Consider the following 17208-nt stretch of genomic DNA (forward strand, 5'->3'; position numbering starts at 1 on the left):
TTTCTCTGCTTCCTCACAGTCTGTCCTTAATGTCTCTATTTTGTATTCAAATGCTGTTTTGACAGCATGTAGAATTAAATAATGGTTTGCTACTATCATCAACATCGTAATCTCGCTCACCCATCCCACTGGGAGAACACACAGCTTAGTTAGACATAAAAACATGATATCCTCAGGAATCCGTCTATTGTAACGTAGGAGAGTGCAGATTTCATTTCTTATTGTTTCAAGAAAATATCATTTGAAAAATATCCAATGCCGTATTCAAACCATCTCTTCATCCTCTCTTTAAAGCCACGTTTTGGATTGGTTGCAGAGATCACCAGATTGAGCTGGATCTGCTTAAAATTAAATAACAACAGAAAATACTTGTCATGTGGTGACATCACCTTGATTCCTCATGAAGTTTTCCTGTGATCTGTGTGCAACTTATGCAACATGCGTCTAATTCCACGGGTTTCTACTGTTTCGATGCTTTATCCTGGCCCCTTGGAAGCAGTGCGTAGTTCACTCTTATGATTCAAATTCTACATTCAAACCCACATTGTTTGTCGTTACATTAATTAACAAAATAAGGGGGGTGGGTGTGTGGACAGCACAGAGCTGAACAGCAGCTTCTCCGTAATCTTAGCTTCACTTGTGACAGAGAATGTCACTGTTAACGGCAGCTGTGATGGTTCATGAGCCAACAAAGTTAACAGACCTTCACCGCTGCCGCAAACCAGAGATGGAATTAGGTAGTCCCTCTCATAATTTACTGAACATGTGATGTAAATCATAAACAATATTGGCGAGAAGCCATTTCTGAGCTAGGTTTGGCTCCTTACCCAGAGCTAATTTGTCTTGAGATTCTAAAAGGAGCTACAGATCCCAATAACACAACTCCAGGTCATTAAAAACACACAATCATCCAGCCACGATGATATTAGATTGTATTTTCCTTTAGGGAATTACCCATACCGGTAGGATGTCTATTGACCTTCTTGGCTTTAATCAGAAGAGTTAGCTCGAGACAGTTTTGTCTGTTAATTCAAAATAGCTGGTTTTGGGATTAAAAGTCTCGTCGGGAAGTAGGTGAAAGAAAAAGAAAAAGCAATCTCAAGGAGATACGGATCGAAACAGCAAGTGAAGAGCAGGAGTATTCAAAGTTAGAATATAAGGAAAAACATCTACAATTAACTTTTCCAAACACGTAAGCATACATGGGCACATATGTGCGAGAGAGTGATGGTGGCAGGCTTCAAAGTTGTGGAGAAATCCTGGAAAATTCTTTTCTAAGAATGAACTCTTCATTTCTCTCTTTGCTACTGAGAACTCACTAAAAATAGCTTTCAAGCAAACTTAAAACTCTTTTTCCTTCACCGTATGGCGACAGTTTAGGATGTGCAAAGCAGCTGCAGAGGAACATCTTTTAAAAAATAAAGCTGTACGGGTGACGTTAAAAGAAAACAAAAACAATATTTGCCTGACAGAAAGCATGAATGCATGTCTTATTTTGTAAAAGAAATGTTAACTCCCAAATGCAACTGTGGTGAGGAGCTTCTGTTTTTATTTCACCTTGAAGGTAAAATGTTGTTTGGCAAAACAACAACAACTTTTTTTTGTTGATGGAAATCTGAAACGCAAGAGCGGGATCAATCAAAGGACCCCCCACATCTCGTCCCCTCGCTCTGAATAATAAGGACGGCGGGGAGATAAATATAAGACAACAGCCTGCACAGCACGAGTCTAGGCAGTTTGCACACAGTGACTTGGCCAGAAATTTCCAGTATGGGAAAAGTCTAAACAAACATTTTGATAAAAGTCTGCAACATGAAATTCGAGAGAAACACACAATCCCAAATCTATTCAGAGCTGAATCACTCAAACAAATCTACATGCTGATGTCTGCAATAACTCACAGTGTCATTTCATGTTTATTCTAGCATCCGGTGAAGGATGAGCAGAGATAATCATTTTTTTTTCAAGCTCAAGAGTCAACAGCTTCTCAAATATCAACATTTACTTTTCTTATTGTCATTGTTCTTTTCATGGCAGCGTTATTTGAAGGTTCTCAACTATTTGATTAAAGAAAAATATCATCTTAATGTATCATCGAGGCTTCTAGGATGGGAGATTTTTCACTACTTTTAGTTCACAGCCCAAGTCATGAATAATATAATCACTTGAAATGCATTTCTAATGATGATATTTATGAAACACTAAGAAATACCACCTTTATTAAAAATACCCAAAACGATAAAGAAGCTTAAAGCTGGACATGGTTTAAAGAGTTTGTCATTGTCAGCACCATACGTCACAATGTATGATGCACTAGAAGTTGTTGCCCCCTAAAACCTCATTGGATATTAGAGATTGATGAGTTGTATAGTTTGATCCTTTTTATACATGAAGCACTTGTAAAAGCAAACACTGGGCTGGTGGGAGGAGCAGGTGAAGGAATGGTATGACATCATGACTTACTGGGGTTCGGGGGGAACAGGGTGCAGCTTTTGCAGTGGATGATCTCTTTAATTACTGGTAGATCCTGGGAGATGGGCGGAGGCACCATACCGAGGCCGGGCATCATGGGGTTCATGGGGGTAATTCCAGCCATCATGCCAAGGTTGGGGTCGAAATCTGGAGGCATGAGAGAAATATGAAAGAAATTAGACTAATTCCTTCCAAGGACAGAAGGGACATTTACTGAAAAACAATACACAGTGTTGCTTTAAAATGCATGAAAATTTCGGTTGGATGCAACTTGAGGCCAAACCAAATCTTTTAAGTTGCATTTCGAAATGCGTGCTTGTCCTCTCTGTGATTCTTCTGTCAACATCAGTGACACACTCGCAGCCCACACATCATGGAATACACAGGCATTCATGAATAAATCATATCCTCAGCAACATGCATATTTCAAGAAGTTTTACCGAGTCACTCTTTCTCTGTCACCGCTCTTGTTTGAATGATGAACTTAAAGATAATGTAGTTGGGCCTTAAACCTACATCTCTAAGAGGATTTATTGACAAAACGCACACACACACACACACACACACACACACACACACACACACACACACACACACACACACACAGGCATCAATAGCCACCACATGTGCAAAGCACATTGAGTTGCCTGTGGTATGAAATGCGCTATATAAATAAAGATTGATTGATTGATTTTAGGACTTTTTGAAATGGAAATAACACCAATTTTAAGTAAGAGTCTCAAAGTCACCTGCAGAGGATTTAGAGTTAACAATTATGCCGTAGGATGTTTAATGCTCGTGCACCTGTGTATGAGCATGCCAGAGCGCTGCTCACTGAAACAAATCCTTCACCAGAGATTATATGCACACCACAACTGACTAAACATAAGACAAAACCATTCTGACGCATATTACAGCAGGTCGTATTTCCTGACTCTGCGGCACAGAATCAAAACATGGTGGGCATAAATGAAAAACAACACGATCAGTCAGACATGTCCAAGCCCGAGTCTTTGAAACTGTTCCTTAAGCCTGTTTGAAAATGTGCAACAGTGGCCATTTCTGTCAACACGGTGGAAGGCTGCAGCAAATCCACTGAAATAAAAGCAGCACCTTAAATGAACTGCATTAACTGGTAAACAAGCAAATTAATTAGGTCTATCCAAGAGGACAAAGTGTAATTTTCAACTCGACTGAATCCACCAAAGTGCACGGCCATCAGCAAACCAGAAAACTAAGCTCCAGCTACAGATGAAAACCTATTTTTCTTACAGTGTATATAATATGAATCACTGTGAGAGTGTTTGTGCGAATGAAAAACACGTTGCGAGGCATTTTGTAGCACCTAAGTAAGATCAATAGTCCCTATATAAGAGTGGAACATTTACCATTTGAAGTTTTCCTTTTTTCTTACACAGCACAGAGCAAAGGCTTTTGGCACTAAAAGTTGACATTACTTTACTTGTACAAGGACACTTCCTGCCACTGAAGAGGTGCTGCAGGAGGCACACTTCCATAGTCAGCGTACGAACTCCATTAAGTCTCAATTTGCCGGCAACGAGTTGAAGAAGGAGACAAAGTCACCATCAACGACCCTAAACTACCTACTGATGTGAACAAGGTCCGCAGGAAAACATGCCTGAGACACCTAAAACCAAATCAGTGTCAGTGTTCATTACACTGAAAATAAGACAGCCCCTTTGAAGATGAACATTACCTCGCGCTCATCAAAGCCACCGGAAAAAGAAAAAGAATAAACAAAAGATTCTCGGCAGATATTCGAGCTGCTTTTGAGGGTTGAACTAAAAACCCAAAGTCAAATAATCACACAAAACAACTGATGAAATCCCTATAAGGGTGAAGACTGCTCCATGGCCTCCATGACAGTTAGTATTCCCTTTAAACTCACAGTACTGATATTGTGAAAAAGATCCTTTGCAGTGACAGACTGAAGGTGGAACTACATCATGAAATATCGTCAAGACTGACAACAAAACCCATGTAGGTTCTGAAACCTTTTTTGTGACGGTTGTACGGTTTATATTATCGGTATTCCTCGCATTTGAATGTCTAACCATTGGTACAGTTTTGAACCCTTAGGAGTCAGTGTAATATAAATGCTGGCTTTGTGGACCAATATAAGCTGGGTAAATCTCCAAACCCACCGCATACACGACAGACACAAAAAAACGATGTAAATTGAGGTAAAAAAAAAAAATCATTTTTGTGCGCGATTCAATTGTTGAAAAATCAATAACCCGTATGGCGGCCGCAGACTCCTCAGGGTTAACAGATTTTTAACAGCATTTCTTTCCTGGCCAATGAACCGAGCTTTTAAACACTCCGAATGCCCTGAAAAAGTCAAAAGCTATTCAGCGTGGGCATATTTTAACAGCCCAGCAAGGACATGTCAATAAAAAGCATTTCATCATCTCATTTTTTTTCCTCTCCTTTGATGTTTTTCACTCGACACCAAAGAGCGCTAGATACAAACAACATCAAAATACAGAAATACAGAACACACACACAAAAAAACTAACTTTCTTAGGATTTCTTTCTTTTTTATTTTGGTAACACAACGACATAATGAAAGAGACTTCTGGGTCACAGGATAAAAACAATAAATGTGTCTGACTGATAAAACTGGCTGAAGAAAAAAAATGAAAGCCAGACAGATAAAAGAAAAACTGAGCATAGCAAGCTGTATTAAAGGAAAAATGATCAAAGCTATACATCTGCTGGTGATGTCACAATCAGTCTAACCAGGAGTCAAAGTGGAGGAAACAGGTGATAAGCACCCGTGTTGCCAGGCGAGTGATGAGTTCTTCAGCATGTTAAAAGAAAGATGGAGAGCAGGAGAGAAGATAAAAAACAATGACTCCAGGACTGTGGCAGATAACCTGAATGTAAAATGTTTAGCGGAAGAAATCCGACTTCAGGAAACACCCCGTCGTCTGACAAACCAAAGCTCTACTGCTTGATTGGTATAAAAAGGATGTTTGCTCATGAGCTCTTACGTTGATGCAAAGCAAACTAGATTTCCGCACACATTGAGAAAATGATATGGTTACATCAGGGTGCAATTTCACCGCAGTGCTGCTCGTTTTCTCACTGGAGCGAGCCTGGGTGTGTGCGAGAGCGTGTGTGTTCGACATGTATTTATCTTCGGCCATTAAAAACCTGAGACCTGAAGCGAGTATGCAGCAGAGCCGTGTGTAATAAAGGAGATTATTTACTTCTTCCAAAGCATTTCCAGCTCTCATCTCCATTTTCAACAAAATAGCTGGAGGACATGTTTCATCACTGGCAATCCATTATTTCCTTCCTCTTGCAGTGCGTCTTATTATAACGTATGCTGTAAGTGGACACCAGATGAACGTGTAGTTTTCTGCATATATAGCTACATTAGCTACGTTAGGTTTTGCTATTTGAATTTCTAAGAGTCCAGAGTGCACCATAAGCTCGATCTCACGCAGCCAAGACAGGAAATATATTTATTTGTAATTGTATAAACACACTTCATAAAAACACTATGAAAGTAAAGTGCATTCCCTGGGGCCAAAAAAGAACAAAAATGAAGGATACAGCTACTTTTTAAGTATGAGAACACATGTCTATATATATAAATATAAATAAAAAAATAAATAAAAATTTGTGTAAAAGTAGCCGTTCTCACGCTTAAACACACTAACACCACTGATGCCAACTTCACACTATGACAATGCAGGTCATTGTTTATTGTTACATTTCTATTATTAATGTTCTTGTAAGGCTGCACTGTGTCGAGTCCTCGTGCGAAAACTCAAACGTACATGTAAACAGCCACGCACACACATGGACACACACAAACACAGGGAAATAAACAACAGCGCATTCTGACCCGTCACAGTGACGACCACAAATCAAGCCTCTTTTTTGCACACATACGTAACATGAATGGCTACATCACTCCGTTAAAGTGACGGCATTCGGTCATTCACACATCGGTCGCTACCCCCGTTGATGTTCTTCAGCCTTCATTTAAACCTGCCTGTGAAAGAATGAGCACAATTTGCAATTTGGGTGGGATTTGACACAGCATCAAGTGTGTAGGTTATGGCTTTGAGGCCATTTCCTGCTGCCACAACAATTCATGTGAGCATACCGAGTGCACAGTGGCTGTGTAAAACACAGTGGTGGTGGATGGAAGCACGTGAAAATATCACTATGTTTACGCTTATTGAACAGTCAGTGTTATACTATTGATTGCACTAATTAGCTGAAAGTGTTGTTTCTTTCACCTGAGGACATCGTCTCCACACAGTGGGTTGTCAGAAGTTTCCCACAAAAGTCCGTTAAGTTTGACTTTTGCCTTAAAAATAAATATTAAGCTCAAACAGAGCATCGTGTTTCACAAAAAGCAACGAATGGGAGCAACTGAAATATTGATATGTGGTCAGACAGTGAGCAGAAGCTTTTCTCTCATTTATTTATCACAAATGTTGAGAGAAAAAAATCCCCCCCAAAAAAACTCTTGGCTAACTAAAGCGATAAAATAAGGGAAAATGAGGGACAGTTTGAACAGATCCGTTACTTACGGAAATCATCAATTGGTCTGACCAGGTCAGACTTCTGTCTGAAGATGTTACAGAAGAGAACCAAGAGGGTAGTTCACACATGACAGCCACATGTTCAGTTGCTGCAAGATGAATAGCAAACGGTGGATGTGTGAAAGAGGACTAACATAACCAGCTGATCCAGGGGATGTATTTGCATACTTACATTACTTGCTTACACTATTACTGCAACTGTCTACAGAGTCAGAGGTTGTCTTTCAGTCGTTTCTCTTTCATGTCAAATTATATAGTAAAATTGTTCAAATATCTACCAAACACAAATGGAAAGTCAACAAAAGCAAGATATTACCCCACATAACATTTTCCAAATTTCAGTGCAAGCTACAAACTTACAAACTACTCATGAACCCACACATGCAAATCTAGCAGGCTGCTTATTCTACACAGGAGGGACAACAAATCTCAACAAATGTCTAACAGTGTTAGGTACAGAAAAGAAAACTAATGGCAGCAACGGTGTCAACACGTAGCTGTTGCCACCTGAAGGAAAGTTCAGTTTGAACCCTTCCTTTAAACATGCTGGAGTGGATAAGTGGCGTAGAAATAACAGACAAGTTTCAAGTTCAAATACAAAGTTTTGGCAAAATCAAATCAAATCAAATCAAATTTATTTGTATAGCACATTTCATGTACAAAACAATTCAAAGTGCTCAAACATAAATTAACATTTGTTGCCAGTTTTCTTTTACAGTTTTCTTTCAAAGTGTTTAAAATACGTACACAGCTCTGGTCAGTAATGCTCGTTCCATTAACCAGCAATGTCCTGGGTTTAATTTGACCTGGGTCAATGTATTGCTTTCCCTCAGTGGAGTAAACCATTAGAGTAACAGAAACACAAAACAACTGTGTTACATGAGATCAATACAGTTTTAAAATCAATGCTCAAATTACATTTACAGTAAAACTGAACACGTGAGGGGAGATTGATATCAAAAAGCAGCTCCTGCCACTAAACAAAGGTCTACACTACCATTAAATATAAAGAGACTAAACAGTCGGGCAGCTTAGCTCACATATCATATAAAGAGAAGAGGTACTTTAAATCCCATTTGTCTCATCAATAACTGGAGCAAATCCACAATTACTTCAAAGAAATGTCTTAGTGGTAAAGAACCAGTATTCTTCAAACCTTTTTGACATAACCTATAACAGATTTATTTTTTTCAAGACTTATTCTTGTTCTGAACATGTATTTTGTCTGACTGATAGAAGTTTGAAAACTAAGCTTCTCCATCAAAATTCCCTCCAGTATGTGAACCGTATTAAATCACGTCAACTCCAAACGATCAGCTCATGAACTTGGTGTTAAAACCAACAGGAACCAGGTCAAATAGGACCGAAGACCAGGAAATAAACAGTAATATAATCTTTTGACTACATAATCAGTTGTTCTATCACACAATTGGCTCATTAATCAGTATATGCAGGCCTGTATAATTGACACCACAGATACCACCTGTGCTGTTAGCTAATATTCTGTGGCCTCATTGAGGGAGAGGAAGGATAAGACTGTGCGCCTCAGTAGAAACTCCACAGAGAGGTAGAGAGCAAAAGGCTCCTCTTGAAGAAAAACAACAAAAGAAACCTGGGGCTGGGTCCGCCCACACACGGCCACGCATATGTCTGATCCTTTTTACCGTGCTCGTCTATGAGTTTGACTTTTTCATTTTCCGTCATGTAGGAAGACTGAAATTCAGAAACATCTCTTTGCCAAAGCATTTTCCTTGTATGGCAATATGTACGAGCGTACAGGCGCGCAAAAGTTGTCCTCAAAGATTACACACACATGCCTTCCTTTCACCTCTTGATCATGTTCTTTTGATGCATAACAGTCTATATGCTGGAGGTTTGTTCAAAGTAATTACACTTTAAGCAGACTGTCAATCAAGCTGTGCAGATAGACCAAAAAGACATTTTTCTGTGTGAAGCCCTGAGCTATTAATGTCATCCTCCCCTCAACTCCCCCTTTTCTCTACTCAGATTTAGAACGTAAACGTCCCTTCTAGCAGTCCGTGGCGGGTGGGAGGTTGAAGGGAAGACAGGCAATTGCCATGAGGCATGCTGGATAATATTCTCTAATGAGGCGAGCTAGCCATGCCACCTGGAACCCTACCAGTGGCTGCCTCTCTAAATCTGCCAAGAGTTACCCTCTGTGCATTTTCGTATGAACATCTCGAACTTTATTTCTTTTACAGCGACAGTTTTTGAGTGCTGCAACCTGGAGGATGAATAGAAAAACTCCCATCTGTCTAAAAAAGTTACAGAGTCTCCCAATTTCATGTAATCTAAATACGAATCAGCTTCTTTATGTTTCAATGCAGAATACATCATCTCTGACACCTCCATACTCGGATCTACACAACAAATCTAGTCATTAACAATATCTGGCGCTACAATGGGTAAATATATCTGATGCAACTGGACGTAAACACAAAGAAAAGTCACAGCTGCGCCATATTTTTTTCTCGACATTCTGTATACTCAATGCAAGGAAATCGTCACCTCCCCACAAGGGAGCCTGTCCGCCTACAGGCCGCCAAAAACCTCTGGCATCAGACCAGAGCAGATCCAGAGCAGTCAGCACACCGGGACAAAGCTTTCAGTCCAACACTTGAAAAATGCTTACAGCAAAGGAATAACTGTCATATAATGTATATCCTGATGCTAATCCAGGTAAGCTGGCATGTGAGAATGAGCACGCTGTGATTCATGTCATCAAATCCTACAAGAAGCAGTGTTTGAAAGAGTATGTAATGAGGTGTGACACGCAGTTTTCATATATTCCACTGTGTGTGTTGCTGGGTTTGTGGCGGCCGTGAGGAAGAGATGAGAGGCGAGTGGGATGTAGCAGACAAAGGGACGCTTGTTTACTCCGTGAACACTTGTCTGCCCCTGGAGGCTGCTTATCTATTCTCCAGAGTGTATGAGCACGTGTGTGCATTCATGCAAAAACTATGTGCATCTAAATCAACTCTGGTAAACTTGCAAATAAATGTGCGTGAACAGCTAAAAGCTTTTCTTGGGGTGAAATACGTGTGAGGCGAGCTAGTTTAAAAATAACTATCTCCTGTATATATATATATATATATATATATATATATATATATATATTCTACATGTTTTCTTTTTGTTGGAGAGCAGTGGCACCTTAAAATGTGAGAAAATCAAAGCCATCATTCCAGCAAAAACGGATAATCCGTTATTATTATTACATGTCTGAGATGCTGTGGGAGTACTGGGCCACTGTGCGGTTACTGGGAAGGCAAAACAGACTGAACTGTCAAGCTTAGATGAACACAAAAATGGGAAATCCAGGTGACAGTAAAAGACAAACCAATACTGTGAGGCCCCACTAAGTCCAAAGGGTGGTAATCTTTAAGGCGCTTAACGCAGTGTAGTCCAATTTGGGAATTTAGTCTTTTTTAAAAACCATTCATCTGAATGTTTGTTTGTTTCTGTTGACTTTTGCACCCTTTTCTTTATCTTCTCACAGCGAATAACTAATAACTGAATCATTGCAGGGGGGGAAAAAACGCTTTCCTGCACCCTCTTTTATTACTAGGCGGTATGTTTTGAGAGCTCTGTGTTTTAAACCCTGTTCAGACCATTGTGCACGTGGCCACATTGTTTTTTACCAACTCTCTGAACTGGAAGATGCTCAGAACATTGAATCTGCTACTTCTGTAGGGACGCATGCTTTCTCTGAGACAGTTGCAATAAGCTGTACCACTGTTAGTGAAAGGCCATTGTAGGCAACTGGTACATATCTCAAGAATAGTTTATATTTGAACTGGTATGTAAAAGATTAACTAAATTATCATAAATCAAGTAAATAAAAAAAACTATTAGCCTTGAGCGACATTTCAGGTTTGGGGAGGGCTATCCTGTGATGAGAGGACGGAAGCAGACCTACAAGAAATGACAGGAAAACGTGTCTCAGCACATTGTATGTGCGGCCCATTTTGCTTAGGTGCTGATAAAAGAGAAACCGCTGAGGCGCTGCATCCCAGTCTTATAATGATTTTGCTCATGCTGCTGTTTTTTTCTCCCGGCATCACGTGGAATGGTAAATTCTATGTTTCTTAGAACTGCTTTAGAAACCCCCACAACAGGCTTTCCAATCCGCATTACCATTTGCCTCACCGAGACAATTGTGTTTTCAAAGTGTGAGACTTTTGTATCTCCATAGAAAAGAAAACTATTCTAAAGCTTTACTTTTTAATCCACGATTACACGATAGGATTTAAAGCTCCAAATGTCTCCTGTTTAATGGTCTTAATGACCTAATAAGAAACCGCACAAGCCACAAAGGATGGGTTTTACTAGTGTGGACTTCAGATCCTACCAACAGCACAGAGCAGCTGGCTACACATACAAGAACAGCAACACAACATATGCAGGCTTAGATAATACAAACCATGTCAGGAGGTCTGCACTTTGAGAGAAATGTAGAGGAGGAACTCAACAGCTATACATCTGCTTCCACTTAAAGTCTACATGTACACGGGAAAACAGATGAATGCTGGGAAAATACACGGTGGAAACTACATTACTTTTTGTTTCTTCTTTAGACGTCAAACAAGTTGAAACCAGATGTTGATTCCTGCTGATTCCATTCACATTATATCTGGGGTTTCACTCACCAGACCACAGACACCAAGAGGTCAGTGATGCTGCTATTGGTCATGATCACTACATCTAATCGATGTTTAAAAACGGACTCCACGTGCAGAATAGCAAGACTTCAGGGAAACTGGCCCTGTTAAAGTGAAGCAGAAAAGCAAGAAAATCCAGCTACAAGTGCAAAGCTCACAGTCAATATTTTCTCCAGATACAATGGGCCCCACCTTCCCTGTCACATGTGGGTCAGATTCCTTACAGCCAACTGTCCGGAAGTCTGGCCCGCAGATCATTGATGTTTTGTGGCGGTTGCTTCCCAGCTGAGCTGCAGGTTGCCCCCTTATTGCTCCCAGGAGCTTGGCCTCATCAACACGCTATATTACCATCCGGCTCGGTCTCCAAGCCGCCCTCTCTATAATCCCACCTACTCGGATCTTTTGACTATGAATGGATGACTAGATATAATTTTACTACTTTTACTTTTTTTTACTACTTACAGATCTACTACATAAGCATTGGTCTTGAAATTTCACTTATTTTTTGCCTCAGAGGGGTCAAAGTATGCAGAAACTAGTAGCAACTCAACCTTACTGCATTCAAATTAAATTTCAAAGGAGTCAATCCATCAATGCAGACTACTCGAGCAATTGAATTCTAGTTTAACTTTGTTGATATCAGTGCAATGTGCTGTCAGTGTGTTGCATTGGCCAGCTGCTGCCAGCTAATCTTCCACTCACAAGGAATAAACTCAGGAGAAATCAAGAGAGACGCAGGGCAGAAAAACACGACATTTAAGTCGTTTATGCAAAATTATTTCAGTAATATCACAATGTGGACACTGACTCACATTGAAGTAAAACCTTTAGGTTCCAATTTGCCCTGATGAGATTTACACCTCAAAAATCCTCAATACATTGTACAAACTGTGTAAAATCGCAACACAGTATGAAAAACCCTGGCTCAGTCATGTGACCCGAGTCTCATCTCTTCCTCTACTTCTCTAACACAAACCTACACCAACAACTTTCTAATATACACAATCGTGCTCCATCCATCTAAAGAAACAAAGCTGCCATCACTGTAGATGTGCAACAGTTTCTATGAGGGTGCAGAGCAGGGGGTTCTGGCCACTGTGGTCCTTTTATCTAGCTGCCCGTCTGGATAAATACGACTGACTGGGGACAGGAAAAGACTGTAGAGTGAAAATAAAATACAATTCAGGCTCACAGGGGATAAAACAAAGGAAAACTTTAATGTGCAATGAAAGCGGTAGGGGACCGGCTGTATCTTTTAATGAATGAGCCTAAAACTGACTCAAACCCTCTCCTTGTAAATTTGCATGCAGAAAACGCTTGAGTGGGCGTGCGCATGCACAAGGGTGGGACAAAAATCAAACGGGCAAAGACAAAGAGTGCGACAGCAAATCCTCCTCTGATGTTTGGAGGTGAAACAAAAAAGAAAAAGATGATGTACTGTCATGATGGGGAATCAATAACTAATCCACCTGGATTACTTCAAAGCCAACGGTGCCCTGGGAACAAACGCTGGCTGACAGGCTACCATAAGACTTTGTGACATTTGACTGTGTGTGTGTGTGTGTGCCAAGAGCTTTGTGTTCAGACTTCACAGATGAGTTCATAATGAAACTGGGCTGACTACAGAAACCACAAAAAGGCAACAAACAGTGAGATGCAGGTGGCGTGTTTTACTATAAAATTCAACACTTTATGAACACCAACTTCACAGTTAAAGGACAAGGAGCTGTTTTGGCCTCACACTTTGCTGTAAACAGAGAAAAAGAAGCAGCCCACCACATAGTGCCTAAGTGGATCTTTTAAATAAATGGTCACTTATGGCGTGTTTCCACTATGCAGTCCGGTACGGGTCGGGTCGGAACGGTTCGCTTATTTCATTGTTTCCATTACCACGAAAGCGTACCGATCCGCACCGCACCGTTACCATTTTCGTAACCCTTCTGCTTGGGGTACCTAGCACACAGGACCGGTTCCAGGCTCTGCTCTCCGTTGTTGGTGAGAAGGCTGTGCGAAACGAAAAAGTTTTCCAGCTGATTGCCGCAAAAATGGCAGAGAGTGGTTTCAACCGGACCGCGAGCTAGTGTCGCATTAAGCTGAAGAAGCTTGAACGTGGTTCAAAATTATGGATGTTATTTGTTATTTACGCTTCGGCACGCACTCCGCCCACCCCTGAGGGTCCCCTTTGTACAATGGGAACGCAAGCTGACCCCAAAAGCGACCCGACCTGTACCCTACTGTTCCGAACCGACCCATACCGGACTGCATAGTGGAAACGAGGCTTTAGATCACTTATAAAACAGCACCCCACGTATGAAATTCAAATATCTGTACTATGTTTACTCTTTATTTAGGTCATAAAATTTTTTTTTTTTTTAAATTTAAGTTAACATTGCTGTTATAATTACCTGTCAGCTGTTTGACTGGATAGTCTGAGACATGAGGGCAAGCAGCATGTCCTCTAACGTCGCTCTGACTCACAGCAAAGGAGTAAAAGAGAAGGAAAAGAAGAAAATACAGAAAAACCCATCCGTTCTCTCAGGTGATCCATGAAGGGAGTCACAGATGTTCATTTCACCATTGTGGCTTCTTTTTTCATTACCGTCAAGTCTCTTATTTTTTGTCCACCCATCATCTTTCTGAATGTGCCTCTGGGATCTGATGAGTCATACAAGTTATGACTTAAAGGCCTAAAAACCTGCTGTAGGCCCACACGTCTGATGAGAGCTCTTCTTAGTAAGTGGTCTTGAACTAATGGTGCCTGACCGACACCTATCTTCCTCTACTTTTGGTTTATTGGACCATTTCAGGAAAAGTCGCCTCTTGGTGTCTTTGATTTGTTCATGTCGTCAGGTAAACTTGCACCTCGAAGAGCTGAAACAAACTACAACCTGATGCTATACGAGTGTCGAGTGCAACGTCGACGTTCAAGCTGGGATAACTCAGATTTTTCCAAACACTTAGCTATATTCACACACTTTGGCAGTAAAAGGTATAAAACTTTCTGATAAAATGAACCCAGATGCCCCACTTTAGCCAACATCTGTCGCTCAAACTATTCAAAACTATGAAGATTACTTCAACTTCGATCAAACTGCTGGGCCATTACTGGCTGTTCATTTGTCTGGACCAACTAAACTCTAAAACTCTGGACAAGTGGAAGGTCTTGTGCATTTGTCTGATTGGGCAAGTGAAAATAAATGTGATTCCTTCATTTATTCCGTATGGAAAACTGTGGTATTGTCTTTAGCTGTCCTCTGGTGAGCCGTCCATAATGGTTTGTGTTGTGGCTGTCTACCAATCACAGACCATAATCACGACTTGTGGAATAATCAGACTCTCATGCAGTGGGATTTGCAATCTCTGTCACATAGTGTGAGCAAATGGCTACACTTGGATTTAAAATGTTCTTTCAAACGCGTGAGTTTGACCAAGTATGTGAGGAAAACCGAAACGAACAAAAACGCAGCACGACATGACAGTACATGACATTAAAAAGAGCAGAAAACTTCATTTTCAAACACGATTCTACGATCCGTCGCGGACACGGACAATGAGTCAGAATAAGTGAAAACCCCTGTGTGAGTATGCAGAGCCTTTAAGCAACAGAATTCACCAGTATGACTCTTGTATGTATGTCTTTTGGCTCCCAGATTAAGTGTCAAAGCAGTTGAATTGGCCTTCCTCACAGCAGCATCCCTCACACAGGTGCAGCTAATAACATTGCTAATTGCTGCAACCATTTATATGCGCCGGTGTCACGGCCCTTATAGCACACATGCTGGATCACCGGCATAGTCTTCATTAGCGGTTTTAGTTACACCGTTGCTTTTCCTGCTATGAAGTTAAATGGGTGCTGTAAAAAGGTCTTCAACAGCAGCGAATAAAGTTCAAAGGGAGAATCTCCCCAGGAGATCATCGGCCCCCCTACATCAAACGTTTAATCTGATATGCAGAGTCTGGGAAAGGTGTGCTTATGTCCAACCTAGTTCCTCCATCTTGCGAGTGAATTTTAAGACCTGTGTTTTGTTTCTTTTTCTGTTTCTTTTCTTCTTGGTTCTTTGGCGACCGTGGCTCAGTGGTTACAGTGGGTCGTCCAATAACCGGAAGGTTGGCGGTTCAAATGATTGGTGAAACTGACAGCTGGAGGGGTGTCAGTCCACCTCCTTGTCACGGCCAAATTGCCCTTGAGCAAGGCACCGTACTCCCATGCTCCCTGGGCGCTGTGAATGGCTGCCCACCGCTCCAGTGTATGGCATCTGTCTCTATGAGTGTGTGACCCTGCGCATGTGGATGTCAACAGGTGCCAACCTGGATGGGCTAAAAGCGGAGGACAAATTTCGTGTGCCTGACAATAAATCTGATTTCAATCTTAACTTGTTTGGGCAGATCTGAGCAGTGTAATTGTATCTGGATTCTGAACAAAATGGCCACACCAAAACGCTTAAGAAGGGATTCTACCCAAACACGACCCAGCTGAATGCGCTTTAAATTCTTGGATGCAGCTGAGCACAAGTTTCATAAAGTGAATGTGAAACAGTGTTCAACCTGGACGAGTCACAAAGTTCATTGTTCTATTGATATTTGGGTGGACAGGGATTTCTTTGGAACCTCCTTCCTGTGTTTGCTTTCTCGGTTTGGCCACGAATGTTTTTTACACGGATGCATTTGGGTTGAATAAAAGAAAAGACACTGAACCAAAGGAAAACACCAGTTGACATCTTGTCCACAGATTTGGAAGCTGAGATAGGACAACTCCCTTAGATTAGGTTCAATTTTCCAGCTCTCCATCTTAATTAAATGTTCCCTCCAAGACTTAGTGGAGAGGCTTTTATTTACTATGTTAGAAATATGTCATGCTTGTGTCTCTGTGTGCAAGCATGCTTGTGTGTGTCCTCTTGGAGTGCATTTGGAAGACCCCTACATTTCCAAGTCCTCACAGACACACACACACATGCAGCTACACACACGTACACACAAGCCTGGCATATTTCAAATATGAAAGTGCATTTCAGCTAAGAAGTGGGAAGTGATTTATAAAAGGCTTTAGGGAACGGCTTCTTACTGAGGAGAGAGAAGACATGGCAGAATAACTCTTCAGAGATGGAGAGTGGGAGGGTGCAGCTGAACCTAATGTTATAGATAGCAGAGCAATCGGTAAGGCTGGATATTGCATTGGTACATCCGTATATAGTATAGTTACTATGACAGCCTCATCACAGGGCGCTGAGCTCAGAAATTAGGAATATCTTATGCTGGTTTTTAGAAAACCAACATCAAACTTTAGATTAAGAAATATCTTGTAAATACAATCAAATTGGGCAGCAAAGAAGACAACAGAGAGACAGTACAGCAGCTCCGTTTTTATACATTGATTTACATATCTGTTCAAGAAGGTTATTTTGGTAGTGTGGAGTGACCCCACTTGACTCCACTCCACTCCTCTCTTTCTCAGGGTCAATCTTGTC

At 41.0% G+C, this 17208-nt stretch overlaps 1 protein-coding gene across 6 annotated transcripts in view; it reads right to left on the bottom strand.

Moving 5' to 3' along the window:
• The window catches only part of enox2 (ecto-NOX disulfide-thiol exchanger 2), a 163765-nt gene that overhangs the window by 36525 nt on the left and 110032 nt on the right, over nt 1-17208 (bottom strand). For all 6 annotated transcript variants that reach the window (XR_012772741.1, XM_075481791.1, XM_075481793.1 and 3 more), the window contains one exon: nt 2464-2619. Coding sequence is in view for 5 of the 6 variants with exons in the window: in XM_075481791.1 (XP_075337906.1) it covers nt 2464-2619 (156 nt within the window). In the remaining variant the exon portion in view is untranslated. The remainder of the gene's footprint in view (nt 1-2463; nt 2620-17208) is intronic.

Source organism: Odontesthes bonariensis, chromosome 13 (genome assembly GCF_027942865.1).
Source record: "Odontesthes bonariensis isolate fOdoBon6 chromosome 13, fOdoBon6.hap1, whole genome shotgun sequence".
NCBI classification, from domain to species: Eukaryota; Metazoa; Chordata; class Actinopteri; order Atheriniformes; family Atherinopsidae; genus Odontesthes; species Odontesthes bonariensis.